The following is a 24,363-nucleotide window of genomic DNA, read 5'->3' on the forward strand; positions in this document are numbered from 1 at the left end:
CCCCCCTCCACACATACCATTTGATGTTGAGTGGCAATTTGGAGAGAAAATGCAGAAAGAGCCTGTCCTGAATATGCAGGAATGGGGGACCTTCAATAGAGGTGACAGGTGGTCTATTGGTCAGATTTCTTTTTTAAAAATTTATTCATTTATTTGTTTGTTCTAGTTAGGTATATATGACAGCAGAATGCATTTCAATTCATTGTACACAAATGAAGCATACTTTTTCATTTCTCTGGATGTACACAATGTAGAGTTGCACCATATGTGCAGTCATACATGTACCTAGGATAATGATGTCCATCACATTCTACCATCTTTCCTGCCCCCATTCCTCCTACCCTCTTCTCCCTTCCCTTTGCCCAAAGTTCCTCCATTCTTCCTATGTCCCCGCCTCCCATTTTGGATCAGCATCCACTTATCAGAGAGGACATTCGGACTTTGCTTTTTAGGGATTGGCTTACTTCACTTAGCATGATATTCTCCAACTCCATCCATTTACCTGCAAATGCCATCATTTTATTCTCTTTTAAGGCTGAGTAATATTCCATTGTGTATAAATACCACAGTTTCTTTATCCATCCATCTATTGAAGGGCATCTAGGATGCTTCCACAGTTTAGTTATTGTGAATTGTGCTGCTATAAACATTGTTGTGGCTGCATCACTATTGTATGCTGATTTAAGTCCTTTGGGTAAAGACCAAGGAGTGGGATAGCTGGGTCAAATGGTGGTTCCATCCCAAGTTTTCTAAGGAATCTCCATCCTGCTTGCCATAGTGGTTGCACCAATTTGCAGTGCCACCAGCAATGTATGAGTGTAACTTTCTCCCCACATCCTTGCAAACATTTATTGTTACTTGTATTCTTTATAATTGCCATTCTGACTGGATTGATAAGGAATCTCGGTGTAGTTTTAATGTGCATTTCTGTAAGTTCTAGAGAAGCTGAACATATTTTCATATATTTGTTGATTGATTGTATATCTTGTTCTATTCATTTCCTTAGCCCATTTATTGATTGAATTTTTTTTTTTTGGTGTTAAGTTTTTTAAGTTCTTTATATACCCTGGAAATTAGTGCTCTATCTAATGTGCATGTAGTAAATTTGTTCTCCCACTCTGTGGGCTCTCTCTTCATATTATTGATTGTTTCATTTTCTGAAAAGAAGGTTTTTAGTTTGAATCTATCACATTTATTAGTTCTTGATTTTATTTCTTGCACTTTAGGAGTCTGGTTAAGGAAGTCAGGACCTAATCTGACATGATGAAGATCTGTGCCTACTTTTTCTTTTAATAGGTACAGGGTCTCTGATCTAATTCCTAGGTCCTTGATCCACTTTGAGTTGAGTTTTGTGCATGATAAGAGATAGTAGTTTAATTTCATTTTGCCACATATGGATTTCCAGTTTTCCCAGCATCATTTGTTGAAAGCCACTTTTTCACCCATGTATGTTTTTGGTGTCTTTGTCTAGTACAAGATAACTGTGTCTTCTATTCTGTACTATTTGTCTACATGTCTATTTTTGTGTATTGGTCAGATTTCTGTTGCTATGACAAAACACCCAAGTAAATCAACTTAAAAGGAGGATGAGGGTTTGTTTTAGCTCATGGTTTTCAGAGATTTCAGTGCATGATCTTTTGGCCCCATTGCTTTGGGCCTGTGGGGAGGTAAAACATCATCATGAGGATCCCAAAATAAAGCAAAGCTGCTCACCTCATGGCTGCCAGGAAGCAAAAAGAAAGAGAGAGAATGGTGATGGAATCCCAATATCCCCTTCAAGGTTATCCTCAGTAACTTCCTCCCGTCCTTACCCACCTCCTAAAGGTTCCACCTCATCCCAGTAGCACCACACAATGCAGCCTTTAGCATAAGGACTTTTGGGGGACATTAAAGATCCAACCATAACATGTGGCCATCCTCTCTGTAGAGCAAGAGTTCTGTGAACCACTGTGTGATCTAGACCAGGCCAGGCCATTTACTGACCATGTGCTTGTTTCTAACTATATTCCTTTAAGATTGCAAAGAAATAATACAATACTACTAACATAATAAAGCATTTGGGTTTCAAAAATGAAAAAAAATGCTTTGAAATTTTCCCTTTTTTAAAAGAATGTGTAGTGGAGAAAGATGCTGTGAAACCAACTTCCTAGATATTAGGGCTAATGAGTAATCTTTCCATAAGCAATAGATTATATGCAAGTTCCTCTTGTTCCCCACTCAGGTGGGGTTGGAGAGGGTTGCAGCAGTACAATTTCCAGGACTCCTATTCTTGGGGTTGCAATTCAGTGGGACTAGGGTGGGATCAAGAAATATATATGTTTGACTACTCCCCAGATAATTCTGAAATGCACCTGGGTTGAGGAAACCATTTCTGTAAACATTTTCTCAAAATTGGCAGTCTTATCTAGAAGGAAATTATTTCCTTCTATAATTGTTCATTGAGGCTAAATTGTTTTTATGGGCTTGTTTTCCAAACCACATTTTCTAATTATCTACAAATCATATAAGTTCTGTCACATCATTACTTTAGGGTTTACCAGGCCTAATTATTAAGTTATCATTAGTTTTATATAGCTGAAGTCATTACATACTCAATTGGACCTAGTAGAGAGCATTTCACAAAGCCCTAGCTTAAACTATCACTGGTAAGAATGGAGGCCCAAGAAGGAATATCTGCAAGGCATGGGGAAGCCTTCCCATATGGTGCTAATAAAGCCTTATAAATAGCCCATCATTTACACAAAACATAAAGCCCTTCCTCATCCTTCCCCACCAGAACTAATGTCACTCATTTTTTAATTCCCACGATGCGTTGTTATTTGGTCTTTTGAAACCGATTGATTAGTAGCTTGTGTTTTGCCATTTCTTCTGACTTGTCTTTTACAGCTGCCGTGCTGGTATTTCTATCTTGTATATGCTTAGTATATATAAATGTCCAATGTTCTCCTGCAAATATATATAAAAACATCATTAATCAATTCCCCTAAATTATAAATGCTCAAATTCATTTGATTCTCGTTTGCCAAAACTCTCAAATCTCATTCCCATTTTTCAATTGACATTTCAAACATAGCACTTACCTATTTTTTTTTTCAGTAAGGATTTATGCGTTGCTTTTGTGCAAAGACACATAAGCTTTTCGTCTGATATTCTGAATCCCCAAATATTTGCCACAGACACTTGCCCTGGCTGCCATGCCCCTCCCCTACCTGGTACATGGGGACTCTTCAGAGCACCTAGGTCACTCCAAGAAGACACTTATTCATTATGTTGGTCCAGTGTTGATTCCAGTTCCCTTGACCTACGTCACAAGCTTTGGCTCAAGGAAGGCCTAGGAGATCTTTTTCTTGTCCCCTTTCTCCAGGTCCCATTTGGTTCGTACAGGGACTGATGAGAACAGGGAGCTCTGACCCACCATACAAGATGGCACCCAAGAGAAGAGAGAAGTAGGGTCAGGGAGAGAGTGGCTAACCTGTGTCTCACCCTGCAAACCCTCCACCTTCTTCTAGATGTTCTCGGAATCCTCTCCTTCTCTTTGGATCTCTCTCTTTGATGTCTCCCAAAATTCAGAGTGGGCCATTACTGACAGCTTTGTGACCATAAATGCAGCCACTAGGTCATTTTAGCTAGCAAAACAAAATGAACTAAGTGCCCTAAGACATGTCAAAAAGTCTCTTTTGTGATCTGGACAGAAAAAAAATACTGAAAAAAAAGTTATTTTTTTTTAAGGGAAAAAATGAGATTCTTTTAATCTGCTTTATTTTCTATTCTCTTAATCTGCTCTATTAAATATTTTCTTCTGATTTGTTTTGCTGTAGTTTTTCTTCTAACAGTACAAGTTCTTATAACTCCCAACTTTTCACCCCCATCCATAGCATTTTATTATTAATTGTGTCCCATTATCTTACCTCTTGAAGGGTGAACTAAATCTGAGCTATTCTTTGACTAGTAAAATATCCAGTCAAATCTTGAGCTAGGACTTATCATCATTTAGCAAATATTTTGTCACTCTTTTGGTCAGTTCAGAAAGCAGAAGTTTTAATAAATCAAATTAAGGTGTTGAGATTAATGCATAGTAATTATTTTTTCTCTACACCATCTACTTGTTCAAATGGAAACATTAATTAAACAAGTTAATTAAATCAGTAGCTTTGGCTGCCTTTGCTACACCATAAAATATAGATTCATTACATATAGATGTAGATAGTAAGATATATGTATGTATATGTATCGGCAAAAAAATAAAAAATGCTGAGAAGATTGCCTAGCAGATTGATGGGTCTCTACTGCCCAGAAGGACAAACAACATGAAAAGTTCTATGTTTCTTTCTTCATGTTCCCAATAAATTGGCAAAGTGACCCTCTTTATTTGAAGGATAAGGATGTTTAGACCTGATTTTGTAGCTGCCCTCCTGAAACGTGGAATGAAATGTAATACCTTTTACTTATTTCCCTGGATACCCTAATCCCTCCCTGCTTTACAAGTATCTTTGAGCTGTTCCTCCCTTTGTATCCACAGCAACATGAAATCCCCACTGGAATTATTTACTGCAAAAATGCAGGTGCACTTGCTTAATGTTTCATTGGCTTGAGCTCTTAACTTGAACTTCTTTTCCCCCATAATATGGTGACCTTTGATTTTGGAGCACAGTGCTCACAATGATGTTAAATATTGTTTATATACATTAAGCCAACGCCATCACATCTGAGAGTTATGCTTTTTCTGTGATTGTGCTGTTTGGCCATTTTATATAATGCTTGCTCAAAGCCATGCTGTACCCTGTGATCACTGTTCTGTGTGAACTTTTTGAATATTTGTAGGTAATCAAATGTAAAATCTTAAACATTTCCTCCTCAGAAGAGCTAGAATCTATTAGTATTATAGATTATAAGCTTCATGATTTGGGACCAATAGTGATAGATTTAGGAAATTAAATCTTTGGATATTGCTAAATCAGATTACAGTAAGTACTGTCTTAGCCAAAATATGAGATTGGAAAGTTGGGCACATGGCATACACCTGTAATCCCATCTTCTTTGGAGACTAAGACAGGAAGATAGCAAGTTTAAGGCCTGTCTGGGCAATTTAGAAAGATGCTGTGTCAAAATGAAAAAGGACTGAAAATGGAGCTCAGTGAGAGAGTACCTCTGGATTCAATCCCGATTGTCTATCTTCTGTCTGCCTCTCTCTCTCTCTCTCTCTCTCTCTCTCTCTCTCTCTCTCACACACACACACACACACACACACACACATATACAAGGTTGGAGGAAAAAAGAAAATACTGATGTCATTTTCATATAAAAGAATGGCCTTTTATATGAAAAGTAGGAACCTTCAATGAGTGACAAGAAGGTTACAAATAAGGTTGGGGAGGTCAATGAGGTCCTGACTGTAAGAACCTCATGCACCATGCTAATGAACTTGAACTTCATATTTTGGTGATAAAAATAGTTAACATCCATCAAAAATTACTATGAAGCAGGCAATATTCTAAATGTTTTCCAGATATGATTTCATTTAATTTTCTCAGCACCCCTATGAAGCATTGGGTTGTATTTTTTTCTCCTTTTATAGGTGAAGAAAATGAGCTATAGTAAGGTTAAATAACTTGCCCAAGGTAAACAAACAAACAAAAGAAAAGCTAGAAAGTACTAGAGCTGGGAGCCCAGCTGAGGAAGTCTGACTCTCAAATCCATGATCTTAATCGCTAGGCTCTGCTGCTACCAAGATAGTAAGCAAAGACGGGAATTTCAAAGCCAAAACCGTTGAGATTTGATTTAACTGAAAAAGAGGTTTCCAGTAGCTGTAGCTGTGTGGGAGAGGGGAAGAATAGAGAGACTTGTGCCAGAGAAACTAACCCAGATACTATTTCTCTAAGCCAGATGGTGAGCTACAGCAATGTGTCACAGGAATGATTGCGGGGGTGGGGCGGCATTTAAGAGATATGGACAAGGTAAAAGTGATTGGGCATGATGACCAATATGGAAAGGTGGAAGGATTATAGGAATCTGAGTGCAGGCCTCCAGATTCATAGCTTGAGAAGTGGTTAGTTAGCTATGGCTTTGATAAAGCTTTAAAAAGAGTTGGATTGGGGCTGCAAAGAGCTTTGTATTTATGATGTCCCTGGAGCACCCTAATTTTGAACACATTAAATTTGGGATGACATTGGAGTATTTGGAAATCAGGTTTGTATCTCAGAATAAACATTATTATAGTATCCAAGAGTACATTATAGAAAATGTGCAAGATGAAGGAATGGTGGTAGATGGCATCACCCTGGGAAATGTGCACAAAACCTATAGGGAGCTTGGTTAGGGATAGGACAATGAGGAGGAGCTGGGTCTAGATAGCTTTTGCATCACTGTGACCCAACAAGAACAATTTACAAAAGTAAAAAGTTATTTTGGCTCATAGTCCCAAAGATTCAGTCTATGGTTGGTCAACTCTATGGCTCTAGGTCCAAGGTAAGGCAGAACATCATGGCAGAAAGGCTTGGTGATGGAAGCAGAGAGAGAGCTCCACTCATCAGCAGCAACGTATAAACCCCAAGTGACCTACTTCCTCTAGCCACATCCTACTTGCCCAGTTACTACCCAGTTAATCCATTCAAGTGGAACACTCCACTGATTGGATTACAGCTTTCATAATCTAATCCTTTCTCCTCTGAATATTTTTGCTTTGTCTCACACATGAGCTTTGGGGAGACACCTCATAACCCAAACCATAACACTCTATCAAAAGAAAAAAAAAACTCATCAGAGACCCTTAGGACAGTGTTGTCTCAGATAACATATTCTGTTGGACACAGTTCCTTGGTGGGAAGCCTGCATGACCCCAGCCTTCACCATTTCTCTGTCCAATCCTCCTTTAGATTTAGGATCAGTAATGGCATCCCATTGTTACTATTCCATGGATAACTCTCTGTCCTTTTGGTTCCTGTAACCCTGTCAATGCCTCCTGCTTTCATTCAGTCTGACTTTGTGGAGTTTACCATCTATTTTTTTTTTTTTTTTGGCCTGGATCCTGATTAATGAGGATCTTCTCTCATCCCCACCTCATTCTTCCAGTTGCCTCTCAGTATTCATTCTGATCTTTGTCCTCAGTGACAGAACTGTGGGCCATGTGGTTTTGTGGGAAAAAAAACAACGGTGTTTAAGAAACTGCATTTTTCAGCCTCCTTTGCTTCGGCATGTGGCCATGTCACTGAGTTCTTGTAATATAAACAAATTGGACATGTGGAACTTTCAGGAGGGGAGCTCCAGTCACCTGGGGTGGCCTTGGGAATGGAAACCACACATGGAGATGTAGAGAAACGGGGCCATCATCACTGTTGGCTTCACAGATCCACTGTATCAGCACTAGACTGGTTTATTAAGTCTCTCTGCAACAGAAATGGGCTGGTATAGGGATTTGGAGAGAGAGAGGTGAGAAATTTGAAGAGGAGACAGAGTTAATGGGGAGACACCTCCCTTCTGAAGCTGGGAAAGGAAGAATGTTCTTGTAAGTGCAAGAAAGGAAGTGTAGGGGAACTGAGGACTGGTTTGTGTAGGAGATGTGCTCAGTTGAGAAGGAGGAAGGAGAACTAGCTGCAGAAACAAGAAAGATTGTAATGAGGAACTTGAAGATAGACAATGAAAAACACAAAAGGAATTTGACTAGGGCTAAAGAAAAGAAGTGCCGAGCTGGTTCTTTTATATAGAAAACGTCAGAAAATACTCCTCTCCCCTAAAAAAAAATCTTTTTATTATATCACTACATATGATTGTTTCAAAAGCCCTACTTTTTTGGGAAATTTTCTAATTGTACAGTAGCATAATTCAGGATGATACAATGTGGTAATGTGGCAATCTATAAGTAATTTGATCCATGTTGTTAGATAATTCAAATTATTCAGTACCAAAGGGATTGTTTTTGTAGTAAAAGATGTAGCTACATAATCACTAAGCCTTTTATTCACATAGAGCTATAAAAGGGGTCTGTAAACAACTACTATTACTATAACACAAACCCCATTTTGGTCACATGGAATCCAAAACCAGGATAAATTTTAACTGCCTTTGAGTGTAGACACATTCTTCTTCTTATTTGTGTTTTCCATTAGAAGGTAGTAAGTCCAAGGCTTGTCATTGTTGTGCACTTTCAGACTGGCAGCTATAAGTAGCTGGGGTTAATTGTGACCTTTATGTTATTTGAAGATATTCAAAATTTTTATTCTTATTATTAGAGGATAAGATGTGCTTGGTTTACCTCATATCAAATAAGAATATTCATTCTTAAATGACACCCATCCTTAGAGACTTTAGAGCAAAACCTTTCATAATATTTAGCTATTTTTAAATGTCAGGTGCAGTTGAGTTTATTGCATTGCCAGCCTGGGCCATCAGCAAAAGTCTCCGGTTTTTAGTGCTACTTAACAGATTGTCAGTAAATTGATAGCATTTCCACATTTGGAAAATTTCCAATTTCCTCATGGCAAAGGAGGGCAGGTGTTTTCCTCTGACTTGGTGAAGGTTTCTTTTTCAGCATTTGGTTGATTGAAAGGAGATGGGTGAACTAAGAAGAGATATTGGGGAGGGCGGGAATATATATATATATATATTTTTTTTTTTTTTCTCATCAACTAGGATCCTATGAAAAGATCAGCTCACCCATAAAATCTTGCTGAGTCTTAGCAGAGGGCAAATCTACAGCAGGAATATTTTTTAATAGTTTCTTTTTAGTTGTAGATGAACACAATACTTTTATTTTGTTTATTTATTTTTATGTGGTGCTGTGGATTGAACCCAGTGCCCCCACACATGTGAGGCAAGCACTCCACTGCTGAGCCACAACCGCATCTCCCAGTAGGAATATTTTAGACATTGAAGGGTATATATGGAATAAGTCTTAAGTCTTAAGCATGTGAGTTTTGATGTTGCTTTTGTTGTTGTTTTTTTGTTTTGTTTTGGTACTAGGGATTGAACCCAGGAGCTATATGCCACTGAGCTACATCCTCAGCCCTTTTTATATTTTATTTTGAGACAGAGCCTCATGAAGTTCCTGAGGCTAGTCTCAAACTTAGCTGGTCTTAGCCTTTTGGGTTGCTGAGATTACAAGGTGTGCACCACAGCACCAGATTTACGCATGTGAATTTTTAGAAGCTACCACTTACATGTGTTGGACACACTGCTTAAAACTACCTGTAACCTGTAGGACTGGTTAGAGAGGGTGGTTTGGGTGCGTGGAGAGGGTGCTGCTTCGAGTTGGAAGGCATGAATTTCATTACTGGCCCTTGCTGCTTATGAGTTTCTGACCTTCAGCAAATTACATAACCATTTCCAACCTTGATTTTCTTACACATGAACTACCCGCCACGCCCCCACTCCTCCAGCATAAATGGTCTTGAAGATTAATTTCTATGATAATGTCTAGGAATGCGCCTTGGACTCTAGAAAGCTTGATGTATTTAAGGCAGTTTCACTCTTAGAAGGAGGCCCCTAGAATTTTCTCCTAGATGATACTTTGGTATTTTTATTTGAATAACTATATGCATCTTGAAGTAATAAATCTAACATTGACCTGTGGGAATGAGATGATCTATGGATTCCTCTCAACAATTTGAGGGTCTCCAGGGCAGTACATCCTCTGGATGAGCCAGCATCCTCTGGTTCTGCATCCACACATTCAAATAACCTCAGGCAGAAAACACTTAGGGAGAAATTTTTTTTTTTTTTTTTTTTTTAAAGAGAGAGTGAGAGACAGAGAGAGAGAGAGAGAGAGAGAGAGAGAGAGAGAGAGAGAGGATTTTTTTTTTAATCTTTATTTTTTAGTTTTCGGCGGGCACAACATCTTTGTTTGTATGTGGTGCTGAGGATCGAACCCGGGCCTCACGCATGCCAGGCGAGCGCGCTACCACTTGAGCCACATCCCCAGCCCCGAGAAATTTTTTTTTACTATCCTGAGCATGCACAGATTTTTACCTTGTCATTGTTTCCTGAAAGTACAGTATAAAAACTATTTTCAGAGCATTTACATCGTACTGAGTATTATAAGTAATCCAGAGATGATTTAAAGTACACAGGAAGAAATTCAGGTTATTTTGTAGGCAAACATTACACCATTTTATATAAGGGACTTGAGCATCTGCAGATTTTGCTATCTGCTGGGGACTCCTGGAACTAATCTCTTTTGTATTCTGAAGGGGCCACTGTATGGACAAAAGTTAAGTGAAAGGACATCGAGCCAGACAGTGCCCAGTATGGCTTTGTCAAGTCATTGTGCCTCAGTTGCACTTGATAAAATAGGAATAAAATATTATTGACCTCATAGTATTGCTGTGAGGATTAAATGGAGGAAATAATACATGCAACATGAATGATTTTAAGTACTCAGCAGGATTTTAAGCAGTTTCTTAGTGGTAGTTTGAAATCAAGCTTTGCATCAATTTATACAAATTGATCTCCCTCCTCTCAATTTGTGGATTTTATTCTGTTTCACTTTGGGAAGCAAACTTAAAAAAAAAAAATTAAACAGTGTCTGCCATTATACCATTTGTAGCTCTTGGAATTTGTGCAATTAGCTCCAATGCCATCTTCCTTTTTTCATTGAAATCGTTCTATTTTAAGGTTTGTGTAAAAAAAAAAAAAAAAAGAGTTGCTATCCTCAAAGGAAAATCCAACAGTTGAATGACACATGAAATAAAGTTAAATTGAATTATAATAAACATCCACTGAATATTGCTTAACCTCTCTTTGTTCTTTTCCTTTTTTTTTTTTTCCTCCTTAGTTCTCACCTGAAGTTTAATAATCTCACCCTGATTTCAACTCATGGACTCCCAGGGAAAAAACTTCTGGGCAATGAACAAAGAAAGTTTCTGGCAACCAAGTATGAATCCTATTTGATTTTTCATTCTAAGGCCTAACTGTAATCCGTGCTTAGTCTTTTCTATGGTATCTAATAGATTTCAGATTGGAAAGGGAAAAGTGAAAGACTTTTCTCCTAGTGTTCAGCATTACTTAAGAAATACAAATTCAAACCTATTACCGAGAGAATGGTCCAGAGTGGCAGTTTTGGGCCACCATTTTGTATCTGTGAGAAGCCAGTTGCCCTATTCCAACAATAGGGGTGGAGTCCATGGACCCAGCCACCCCTACAGGGTCAACGGAGCTTGATGACTATGCTTGCATCTGACAGGGCACCTCAGTAGGGCTTGGGTCTCATGCCTACTCCACCATTTGTAATTAGGTGCTGACTGGGCACCTTCAATGCTGGTCTAGGCAAGCTCTATTGTTTTCATCCCAATAGGATCATTATTTGACAACATCTGTTCTAGAAAATACTGTTCCATTATCACACAGCTTCCACTAATTTTAATTTTCTATAGCAAAACATTAGTACAAAAATATTAGGATTCCTGCCTCTAGAAACAATCTCCCAATTTTTTTTAGTGAAGAGTTAAGGAAATTGTTCCTCTCAGGGGACCAGTTCATTTCAGAATCTATGATGAAAGGACCCTCTTTCCTCTTTCCTCAAAACTTGCTTTGCCTTCAAACAGTGAAGAAAAACCATAGATTCTTGGCCAGAAGAATAAGGCTCATTTTGAACTAATACCTTTACCGGACTCTAAACTTTGATATTTTTTTTTCTTTCTTGGATGATTGCCATTACAGAGCAGTAAAGGACACAGGATTTGAGCCAGGAGGATGTGGATTCAGATCCTGCCCTTACTACTAAGGGTCTGAGTGAAGGATTTCACTTCTTTGAGCTTAGGTTCTTTTAATTGTGAAAAGTATATGATTAAGATGTGCTGCCTGGGATTTTTGTTAAAAAATTCTGGCCAAGAATAGAGAATCGATACAATGGACATCCTCTTTTCCTCCATCACACCTTCCCTCTTTCTAAACTACATGACTCCCAGAAAATGCTAGTGTTATTGATGTCTTAAGAAGAGGTTTTTTTTCCTGATATTTTCTTTTTTTTTTCACCTGGCTTATTTGTTTTATTTTTAACAAAATATAATTAATTGTATGATTACATAATTTAAGTTTCAATAATGTCTACATTTAACAAATATTTAACAAAATCCCTGAAAACTGAGCAATTGGGTCTTAGGCACCATTATGAACTAGCTTCAGCACTACACTTCCTAACTCAGGCTTTTACACAGAGCTCGAGTTCAAAGTCTCTTTGAAAGACCCTCTCCATCACTGCTACCCACAGAGTGCAAGGGAAGGTTTGGTGCAGTCTGCATAGGCACACCTGAGTACCTAGGTAGAAGTTGCTCATTTTGAAGATCCCTGTCTGATCCCTGCAGGATGGGTCTAAGACCCATACCCCAGATGTCCTAGCTTCTGTCCTTGCCTCTTTGCATTCTCAACACAGTCACCACAGCAACACTTCAAAAATGTGACTCAGATCATGTCAAGTCCTTACGGCCCAGAACTGCACTGTCCAAGAGAGCAGCTATTAGCCACATGGGGCTATTTAAATTTAAATTAGTTAAAATTAAATGAGATGAAAAAATTCAGCTCCTCAATCACATTAACCACGTTTCAAGAGCTCAAAATAGCCACATATGGCAGTGGCTACCATACTAGCTTAGCTACAGAACATTTTCTTTATCTCAGAAAGTTCTAGAATGTTCTGAAACTAAAGTCTGTTGTTCCTATCTACTTCTCTGACATCATCTTTTACTTTTTACTCTTTTCTCTCCACACTAGCCCTATCAACAACTTTAATGTCCCTCAAACACAAGAAGCTAGTCCACCTTGGGGTCTTTGCTTTTTTTCTCTGAAATTTTACCTCTTCCATGAGGTCTACCCTGACAACCCCATTCGTTTGCAACCAACACTTCAACTTACTCTAGTTCCCCTTACTCTGCACTATTTTATTTTGTTTTATTTTTAGTGCTACTGAAATCCTTCTGAATGTTATATAATTTGCATTTTAAAACTATGTTTTTTTTCTTTATATTCCAAATCGTTCAACTATAATGTAAATTCCACAAGGGCAGGAATTTTTGCCTTTTTGTTCACTAATATATCCCCTGTATCTGGGACAGTGCCTCACATATAGCAGGTGCTCAATACATGATGTGGAATACACCAATGTTGCCTCCAAAGAACTGCAGGCATTCCCTCAATCATAATAAGACAGGCACCAAAGAGCTCCATCCCTCCATATGAGCCACTACATAATATCCTAACTCTTGGAAGCCAGTTAACAGGATGTTCCCTTCAAATGGTCCTCATACCAGAATAAAGGAAATTATCTTCTGATTATGGAGTTTAAAAACAACAAGGACAAACAACATCCATAAATTTAATCATTTAAATTCCTCATTCCGAATACTACTTTTGAACTTGTTCTTAGCCAGTGTTTTGCTCCATTATAATGGTTATTATTTTTTTGCATAGCATTTTTGTCCACCCCAAGCCCCCTGCCCCACTCTGTCCACCACTGATGGAGGTGCAAATGACATGCCCAGAGCACAGCTGAAGGGAAGCAGCAGGAAAGCAGGAGAAACAGGAAGGAGGAGAAGCCACTAATTGGACAATCAACCGCGCATAATTGAAAGTTAATTGTAACAGTCCTTCTTCTAAGAATGTCACAATTAATACTCTCTGAAAACCTCTAAGGTTTTTTCCATTGCTGAATGTTCTGATTCCATGAGGTGCAGGTCTCCACTGACTTCTATTGGCTCCCCTGGAGTTGGCTTCTAATTGTGCACCTGGAGCTTTGGCTAAGTCTCCTGCCCACCAGGTCTGGGGGCACTGCAACATTGAACAAGCAGGCCACTCCTCATTTATGCCTTCTTCCAGAAATTTCCCCTTCCTGCATTTCTGCTTCCTGCTCCCCCTTCTCATTATCTGGCTCCAGAGTTTTCTATAAAGACAACCTTTCACATTTCTGCCCCTGTGGTGCTGGAGACTGAACCCAGGGCCTTGTACATGCTAGGCAAGTGCTCTACCACTGAGCTACATTCTCAACCCCCTTTCATATTACTTTCAAGTCAGGGTCAAGCTCACTTGAGACAACATGAAGTTTCACTGATGCGCCTTTTTTGGTTCTTTCTTTTCCAGAGAACGCTGGCAGGAGTATGTCTCTCATCACCAATCATAACCCTCCTGTGTTAGAATCCTAAGGCTTATTTACTTTGCATAGGAAATAATTTTGGAAAATTTTTTTGCTTATAGTTTCCCTTGTGGGGAAATTAAAGAAGGTCCAGATGGATAGTAATATCCACAATAGACAGCAATCCCTTACACTGTGAGATTTTAACATAAGAAATGTCATTCAAGTAGTAACAGACTGCAAAAGCAAGCAGCCCACAACCTTCAATGCTTCTTTTTGCATCTGAGTAAAGGTTCCTGAAAATCAGTGTTCGAGTACCAGTTCCCACTGGACAGAGCTTCGAATTTTAAGTCTGAAATATGCATTCTGACATTATCAACACTGCTCTCCTACCATCATTAAAAATAGTATTGTCTTAGCCTTTCACAAATTTCCCCTGAGAGCTTTTATCTTTGAGTAAATCCTCATAAGACTAATCCCTGGACACTAACTATGTTTAATTTTTCCTCATCTTGGACAGCTTACAGTAGAGATTGTATAACTAGAACAATCCTTTGTGGGTCTCTCATGAATGTACAAAACCAGTGAAGTTTCCTGTATTTCTGTAAAGCTATCAAAATGGCTTTTTAAAAGAATTTCAACTCCCTATCCATTATTTTCCTGTGACAGGCCAGCCCCTGATTTTCTTTTTATTATTATTATTATGATTTTTTTTTATTAAGGAGAAATTTTCTTGTTTTTAAGTGTTGTTTCACAGACAGATACAAAGCCCAGAGCTCCCATCTCTTTCTAGGGCTGTGTAACAGGGTCTAATGTGCATCCATTACTAGAATTCTCTTTGTGTGGTGAAACCAGACTCATGTATGGATCAAAAAGAAAAAATGTTCTCCCATTAGCACTTCAGAACCCTGTTTTCTTCCAAATAGAGTAAACAGGATTATGTGCCATTAATATTATTTCAAATAGTACCCTTCACATATGCATCCCACTTGACAAAATATCATCTCCTACATGCTCATGTTCATTCCTTACTGTGCATGGAGGGTGGGCTAAGTGCCCCATGTTGAGAGGTGAAGAAACTGGGGACACAGGGTTCCCAAAGTCCAGGCTCGTTGGCTGAAGAGCAGGGACTCAGACCTGGCATAGTTCTTTCTGGAAAAGATCATCTAGCCTAATTTTAAATGAAACACTATCCTGTCACCTGAGACTGTCCATCTTCAGAACAGGATTATTACAAAGGTCATTTACACAAGGTGAAACCTTTCAGAAAGTTCCAGAAACACCCCTCATAAAAGTCTTTAAATAAACCCAAAGCTGTAAGAAACCCACTCTTGTCACATTAGAGGAGAGTGCCCAGAAAATGAAAGTCCACAGTGCCACCAGTACGCTGCCCCAGCATTAACAGTCACCCTGGACCTGGTGTACTGACAAGTGCGCCCAATATAAACCACCACTGCCCTGAAGAGTGAATCCCAAAAGTCTCCAGTGATTGTTCTTGCTGTGAATGTAATTCATTCCCTCATTGAAAATTTCTTTAAATAAAATGCGCTTTGTTTTTTGACATGAAACCAAACATTAATTCTAAGAACAAGTCACTGACTGAAAAATATTAGCAAAATAGGAAAATAGCAAAAATAACACTCAATGATGTTCCTTTCTTCTTCCTCATTCCCTTTGCAGAAGAAAGTGTACAAGTGATCTCTCTCTCTCTCTCTCTCTCTCTCTCTCTCTCTCACACACACACACACACACACACACACACACACACACACCTCTTTCCTTGTGGACTGGCCTAAGCCAGGTGGAACAATTTAGTTTTAATGGGAAGATGTCAATTTGTGCCTAAGTGTTTCAAAACGAAAAATTTCCTAGCATCCATCCTGGTAAACTCACAGCAAGAGCACAGACTTGGCTCACTAGGGGACTCGAACCAGCTCACCAGATGTCTAATTAATGCCCGCTGTCAGCTGCTCAAATGTCACTTATGGAGCTTCTCTCTTTGCAGCCACTGTTTTAATGATAAAGATTATGCATTGATGTCACTGTGCTCCTGGGTTAATGTTGTGGTTGGTAGAATGACTGGCATAGACCGAGCAGCCAAGCACGTAATAGTTTCCAAGGACCAAATCGTGCTGTACGACCACCTCATCCTCTGTACCGGGCAGCAGTACCAGGTGAGGCTGTGCACATGGGATGTGTTTGGAGATCTCCACGGTTAATGTGTTTACTGGGGCACATGCTCTCTGGGTAAAGAGCATCCTTTCTTGCCCGGACAGCTGCCACTCTATATTCATAAAAGCGCTCTTCAAGGCCTGTGCACATGACCAGAATTGTGTCCGCAAACCCTCCCAGAAACCCATTCCAAGAAAAACATTCTGCTCTAGGATAAAAATCACAGCAAGTTGGAGAAATGTCATTCTTAAGCTGTTGTCCCAAAGTCTAACACTTAACGGCTCACCATAGCAGAATCCAGACACAACCAGGCACGCATTTGTGGTAAATTAATTTATGCCTCAAGAGGCTAACATTTGGCTGTGGCAATGCACTCACGCAAAAGTATTTCAAACATGCGCACCTTCTGTCAACCCTTATTTTATTTTGTCTCTCAGTTATAAAACTAGGAAATCAGATTGACTGCTTTCCCAGTGACCATGCTTCCCGTTTGATTAATCTCTCAAGCCACATTTGAATACGGCATTGCTGGATTCATCCGAAGCTGTTCATGTCTCAGGCAGCAGATTTTAATATTCCCACTTCCTGGTACACATTAGCATTTTCTGTGGCCCACAATACAGTCTCTCTCCCATGAAAATACATTGTTTTATAACTCAAGGATGGGGTCTCAGTTAAACCATTTCATGCATGGTGGTGGATTCAATGTGTGTATGCTTTCTTTACTTTTCCCAAGCCAGGAGAAGAAGCAGGCAGGGTCTCAGTACTTGCGCTGTTACTGCATGTAGTGAGCAGTCACTTTAGCAATGTTCCCTCCTTTGTCTGCACATTGAGATCCCCTGGGGTGCTTTGAAAACACCTATCCCTAGGTGCTGCCTCTGGAAATTGTTTTAGTTATTTTGGTGGGCCTGTTTTTGTTGTTGTTGTAATACCCAGGGGTGCTTTACCATGGAGATACATCCCTAGGACTTTTTGAGTTTTGTTTGAGATCCCATTTTGCTAAATTGCCAAGGTTGGTCTTGAACTTGTGATCCTCCTGCTTCAGCCTCCCAAATCACTGTGAATACATGTGTGTGTCACTGTGCCCATCTCCTTCAGTATTTTTTTAAGCTTCCCAGATGATCATAAACTAAGGCAGAGAATCACCAGCTGGAATTTTCTCAAGGTTGAATTCCTTCATCTTTATCTTAGAACAGCACTTGTCAAACTGCATGGTGCACACACAAAGCCTCAGAGCATCCTGTTAAAACCAAGATGCTGAGCCCTGTGGTGGGGTGGCAGAACCTGAGATAGTAGTTTCTAACAAGCTCCCTGGTGAGGCTGTTGCTGCTAGTGAATGGACTGCACTTTGAGGAGCTTGGGTGAATCTCTAAATAATTTACTTTTCTTTTTTCTTTCTTTTTAAGAAGTCTCTTTCTCAAAGGATAAAAAAGAATGCTTTTTTTTTTTTTTTTGGTTGAAGGATAAAAATGAACTGGAGAGATACCTCATTTTGATATTTAAGAATTCCTCATACTTAAAAAAATAATAAACCAAAAGAAAACACCAGGCACCCCTTTCGCCTGTCCCCCCTCACCTGCCCCACGGGTTCCAGCTGCTGCTGGCGACTGCGTACTTTGGAAACTGAGCAGAGGACTGGGCCAGCTGTCCAGTGACTCGGGCATCTGCCCATGTGTGTCCAGCTGCCCCTACAGCTTTAGTTTGCAGCACATTAAGCTCTTGCCCTTTTTACAGTGGGAAAAATGAAATGAAGAAGTGATAAAGGGAGTTCCAATTTAATTTTTCCAGAAGGACATAAAAATCAAAGGTACATAGAGCAATACAGAAAGGGCAGCTGAATTCACTGGGGACCTTCTAGTTTTATTTCTTTTTCTATCTCCTTCTCTTTGATTCTCACATGGTTTTTGTCCCAATTTTGTCAAACAAAATGATGAAAATAAAACCTAAACCCAAAGCAAGAAGACAATCTGTTATAAAATATAATTATGATCTTTCACCTCTAATTAGACCTTTGAAATTGCATGCTTCACTGTAAAATATTCTGCAATATTTTTGATATGCAAATGCATATCACATAATCTTTTTATCAGAAAATCTGTGCTCAAGATAAAATCTTTAATTGTATGGCATGGCTGAGAGTAAGGAGGGCTGTTCTCTTACTTCCAAGTCCTCTTTTTTGAGCTATACAGTCTGAAGCATTTCTGCTAGAATAAAGTGCTTTAGAAGTGCTTTAGAATAAAGTGTTTACTACCATATTTCCAGGTACCATGTTTATAGAAGTTTTGTCCTTGATCTGCCAACTGCAAAGTTGCCATTATTCAAGGCCTCTCTGTTTTGAAAGATGATTGGGCATTTAGCTATCTCATTTTCAGTACCCTCTAACTTCCTTACCCACCCACTTCATCAGTTTTCACTGGTTTTCGAATGAATACATGCCACCTTTGAAAACCACTCTTTGAGATCACTTCCAAATGAGATCACATGACTCGCAAATGGTTACTGAGAGATGGATAATACCTGCTCTGTGCCTGGACTTGGGTAATCTCATAAGGAAGAAGAACACAAATTTAACTCAAACTTAACACCAAAAACCAACCAAACAACAACGAATAACCCAATCAATAAATGGGCAAAATAACTGAACAGAAACTTCTCAAGAGAAGAAACACAAATGACCAACAAATATATGAAAAAAAAATGCTTCAAATCTCTAGCAATCAGGGAAATGCACATCAAAACTATACTAGGATTTCCCCTTACTCCAGTCACAGTGACAATGATTAAGAATACAGACAATATGAATGCTGACGAAGATGTGGGGGGAAATGTGTACGTGTACACTGTGAGACCACAGACTATTACAACCACTCTGGCAAGCAGTATGGAGATTCCTAAAACAAGTAGGGATGAAACCACCATATGACCTAGCTATTCCTCTCCTTGGTGTTTTCCAAAAACAAGTAATATCGATATACTATAGCAATATGGCCACCTCAATGTTTATAGCAGCACAATTCATGATAGCTAAATTATGGAATCAACCCACGTGCCCATCAATAGATGAATGGATTAAGAAATTGTGAGCCAGGCATGGTGGCACATGCCTGTAATCCCAGCAGCTTGGGAGGCTGAGGCAGGAGGATCATGAGTTCAAAGCCAGCCTCAGCAATAGTGAGGCACTAAGCAACTCAATTAGACCCTGTCTCTAAATAAAATACAAAATACTCCAAAAAACTGAGATTAAAAAAGAAAGTTTAGAACTTTATAATAGTATAAGGATAGGTAGCAAGCACCACAAATGTAATTTAAATAATTTTTGTAAATCTGAAAATAACTATGAAATAGGAAATTATGACTCTCAACCTAAGTTAGTCTAATAGAGACCAAGAACTTCCTGAAAATATGGAAAAAAAGTGTAAAGGGAGTAATATGAGTCATCTTAAGTAGGCAGTCCAAAGGTAATATTTCAGGGTTGATCCATTATTATTTAGAGGAATTCGGTGACACACGCCTGTAATCCCAGAGGCTCTCCGGAGGCTGAGACAGGATGTTTGCAAGTTCAAAGCCAGCCTCAGCAATTGTGAGGCACTAAGCAACTCAGTGAGACCCTATCTCTAAATAAAATACAAAATAGGGCTGAGGATGTGACTCAGTGGTCGAGTGCCCCTGAGCTCAATCCCCAGTACCTAGCCCCCGAAAAAAAAAAAAAAGAACCATAAAAGACTATGTCAGGCAAATCCACTCAGCTCTTAGAGCAGCGATATTAATACACAACAAAGTAAAATTGGAGACACAAAAGCAATTAACACTGACAAAGGTCAAAATTCATGGTGACAATATAGAGGTCACAAACCTATTATGGGCTGAACATGATTGTGTCAAAGGACAGGCCACAAAAACAAGGGTGTACACCTGGCTTACTCATTTAAGAAAAGGACAAGCTAAGGCATATCCAGAAACTCAAATTCACCCCAGACGTTGAGTCACACAGATGAAAATTGGGGTGGCTAGGATGACCAGCTAGTCAGAACTAGTCTTGTACATCATAACCCCAGGAAGCTGATTTAGGACAGGTCCAGGAAAGCAATGGGAATATGATGCTTATTCACGCAAAGAAACAGCCTTCTAATGGTCTGGAAGTCTCTTCCACAAGGGAGTGGCCAGCCCCAGGAGACAGGAGCATGCTGTGCTGAGAGCCTTCATCAGAGCAATGAGAGTCCCGGATGGCAGTCGAGTGTTTTCTATGAAATGATCATATGTTAGCTGATGTAACCTTCATGGTGACTCTAAGATGATTCCAAGAAAAATCACCTTGGAGTGAGTGTCATCTTCATTCTCACACTTCAGATTAGGGGACCACCTGTAATTTAGCAATTTGCCTGGGGCCTCTCCACTGCAGGTGAACTTTCTGCCCATCATAGGTGCAGTAGTATTCCTGCCTAACAATCCTGAGACCTCGCCACATGAATATGCAAGACAGCTGGTATAGATCCTCCAACAAAGACCTCAAGTTGCGGTTAAGTTTTGCATCCTGTGCCTTCTCTTTTACTCCTCTGTATAATTTGCACCTGGCAGCCAAATTGAAGGGGCAAAATAGTGGCCCATCGGGCAAATTCAGGCCATTGTGCTGATTCATTGGGCTTTCAGGATACTGTTTGATTTTAATTTGAACTAAAGTAATAAAAAGTCAAGAGTCCATGTAAAAACCTCAGTATTTGACATTTCTTGAACAATCAGATCTGGCCCTACTGGATCCATGCTCTTCCCTGGCAACAACTGGATGGAGCTGAGTTATAGCTGAACTCTGGCCAGGACACAGGCTCTCTAGTTTGTATCCCTGACATGGGGGACATGTGTCAGCCACCATCCTTTATTGGGGTCTCACTATTGCTTTTTTTACAGTAGAGGAAAGTTTCTGTTTCCACTCATGTCAGTGTCAAAAGCGAGAGAACAGAAGTTATGCAGGGATGATTCTGTATAAATAGAGAGAAGAAAGATGGAGAGAGTAAGAGAGACAATTTTCCTGGGAAAAAATCCTGTAATTTTTTTCATGAGTAAATAAAAATCCACTTCCCTTTTTGTATTTTTCTGCCTAGCCCCTCTGTACACTTGAATCTTAGTACCTATTAAAATTGCTTCTGTGGCAGATAGACCAAGTCAAATTCAGTTCGACGTTGTCTTCTAGAGCCTTGCCACTCCTGCTTGAAGAAGTGGAGCCTTGGTTTTATCGTCTTGATCCTGATGTGTTAGCTTTTCGTCACAGTGAACAAAATACCTGTAGAACAATTTAAGGGAAGAAAAGTTTAATTTGGGCTCACAGTTTCGGAGGTCTCATTCTGTCCATGGTGGACTAATTCCATTGCTGTGGGTCTGAACAACATGGTAGAAGAAGGTGGTAGAGGAAAACTGCTCAGCCCATAGCAGCCAGGAAGCAGAGGGAGAGAAAGAAGGGGCCCCGATCAAGATGTAGTCCCTCAAGGGTACACCCCCAGTGACCTATTCCTTCCAACCATGCCTTACCTGCCTATAGTTCTACCTCTTCACTCTAATCCATTCAGCATCAATGGATTAATCCACTGAGTCCTACCTCTGGTCATGATCCAAGCACTTCCCAAAAGCTCTACCTCTGACTACTTCCATGCATATGACGGTAGCCAACTTCCAGGACTGGTTAGAGAAGAATAAGGGGCTCTCTGTATGGCTTTTCTCTCTCAGGACACTTCCACCATATTAGGAGGAAGCTCAAGCTACAGGATCTCTCCACATGTGAGTGTTCCAGGTCTTAGACACCATCAACTTCTGAGTGGATAATGACCACTTATAGGTAGTTTTGAGTCCTCATATATTTTGTGGGAAAAGAAAAAGAACTGAGATATTATACCTTCAAATGACTCCACCTTCTAGCCATCAAGTCACCCTCAGCCCTTGAGTCTGCCCATCTGAGGTTCTAAATGTTGTGGAACAGTTAAACTGTCCCCTAACTTGCCCTATCTTAATTATTAGCCTAAGAATCCTTGAGCCTAATAAACAATTGTTTCTACCAATAAGTTTTGGAATAATTTATTTTACATTAGACAGTGTTATGGTTTGGATGTGAAGTGTTCTCCAAAAGCTCAAATGTGAGACATCACAAGAAGGTTTAGAGGAGAAATGGTTGGATTATGAGGCCTTAACCCAATCGGTGGATTGATTCCCTGATGGGATTAACAGAGTGGTAGCTAAATGTGGGTTAGGTGTGGCTGGAGGAGGTGGGTCATTGAGAATATGCCTTTAAGTTATATATTTTGTATCTGGTAAGTAGAGTCCCTCTCTCTGCTGTCTCATCATTATGTGAGCTGCTTCCCTCTACCACACTCTTCTGCCGTCATATTCTGCTTCACCTCAAGCCCTGAGGAATGGAGCTTGCTGCCCGTGGACTGAGACCTCTGAAACTGTGAGCCCCCAAATAAATTTTCCTCCTCTACAATTGTTCTTGCCTTGTCTTTCAGTCGCAGCAGCAAAACACCCAAATAAAACAGATAGCCAGAGTGATTCCTTCTGAGCATTGTCTCTAAATGGTCATTTGTCTATTATTTATTTGTTTTCTCCACTTTCAATTAAAAGCTAATTAATTATATCTGGGAACATAAAAGGACATATCTATATCAGACATTGCCAAGTGCACTTTATCATTATTATTGTAAAACTGTGTCAGATCTTCACGTCGTACCACTAAAATAAGCATTTCTCCTTCTACCTCAGGTCCCATGCCCTACCGGGGCCGACCCTGGGCAACACCTGACAAACAGAGAGGTTCCAGACAGCAGTCAACTGCAATACGCTGGGAAAGTTCCCAGCAACCATTTCATTCTCAACGAGGAGGAAGACTGCTTAAGTGCCCTGGTCTGGATAAGGAAGCAATACTTCCCTACCGAAGGTAAAGATATCAGTAGCCATGCATCTTTTCAGAACAGCGTTTTATTTTTATAATGAGTCTCATTCTTCATCTAGTTCCAGTATATAATTAGTGCCTAATTAATTCCAAGCAAATCATTCATCTGTCATGCTTTGTTTTCCAGATTAATTTACAACTTGTTGTCATTTTTGGAGACCCAGCCTGTTTGCTGGGGGAAAGAAAAAGGCTTGAGATAGTTTAATTATCTATAATTATTTTATTACACAAAATGAATATCCGAAGAGCAAAGCATGGCTAAAATCATTAACTAATTAAAGAATAATTTAATAAGCAAACATGTTTAGCAATTATATGGAAAATATGTCTCCTTTTGTGAAGCTGAAAAGACCAAAGAAGAAAAAGAAAGACTCACATTGGAAGGGCTCTTTTCTTCTTTTCACAAGCCATTGTTCTCTTTCTTGCTGTTGCCCGTGCTGTTCTTGCCACAAATCCACATATTCGAGTTGCATACCACTTTTTGAATCGAAGTGAGAAAGTAAAACATTTGTACAAATGCCTTCGCCACTCAAAAGCATTTTCTCAAGCATCCTTCTCTCCATTGCTTGAATTTCATTGAAATTGTTTGACTCATAAAACCACCAGAACAGGGCTCAGCTACCCATGTGTCTCTAGTTGAAACCTGGAAGTCCAAGTTTGGAGATGATTTTGTGCATTCAGCCCCTTTGTTTTACCTAAGGCCAGGGAGAATTAATGATCTCGTAGAATGTGGCAACCTCCTATGGTGATAGCTGAAATTCTAATCCTGACCTTCAGTTCAGGCCAGGATATAAGGACCAGTAATTGCCCTGGAAGTGGGCATCAATGTGTAAGATTAAATGTGCACCTTTAAAATACATTTATGTAAATAAAATTTAATTACCTTCATTATTATAATTAATACATTACAATATAGTTTCTCCTGATTTTTGTGGATGGTTTAAATCCACCAAAACTTTTTGCCAAATTAGAATATTGACCACATTAAAAAAAGTTACTAGGCCCACACCAATTTGCGCAGGATCCAGGCCTAGGGTAGGTCCGAATTTGCCACCCACCCCCAACCTGGGAGCCCAAGCCTAACCCACTTCCATCTTAGGACACTGCAAACATCGTCAGAGCCTTCCCCATGCAGTAACCCCTACCTTTTTAACAGACAGGGCCTAGAAGAAGCTGCATGTCAGAGCAGGCATCCCAAATATAGTGT

The 24,363-nt window shown here is 39.6% G+C and overlaps 1 protein-coding gene across 1 annotated transcript in view; it reads left to right on the top strand.

The window, feature by feature from the left end:
- CFAP61 (cilia and flagella associated protein 61) overlaps positions 1-24,363 on the top strand; it is a gene marked incomplete at its 3' end in the record, with an annotated part of 257,071 nt that overhangs the window by 146,091 nt on the left and 86,617 nt on the right. The window contains exons 19-21 of the mRNA XM_081290916.1: positions 10,766-10,864; positions 16,059-16,227; positions 22,967-23,141. Of these exons, the coding sequence (XP_081147042.1) occupies positions 10,766-10,864; positions 16,059-16,227; positions 22,967-23,141 (443 nt within the window). The remainder of the gene's footprint in view (positions 1-10,765; positions 10,865-16,058; positions 16,228-22,966; positions 23,142-24,363) is intronic.

Source organism: Spermophilus citellus, assembly GCF_964194105.1.
Source record: "Spermophilus citellus genome assembly, chromosome: 4".
Taxonomy (NCBI): domain Eukaryota; kingdom Metazoa; phylum Chordata; class Mammalia; order Rodentia; family Sciuridae; genus Spermophilus; species Spermophilus citellus.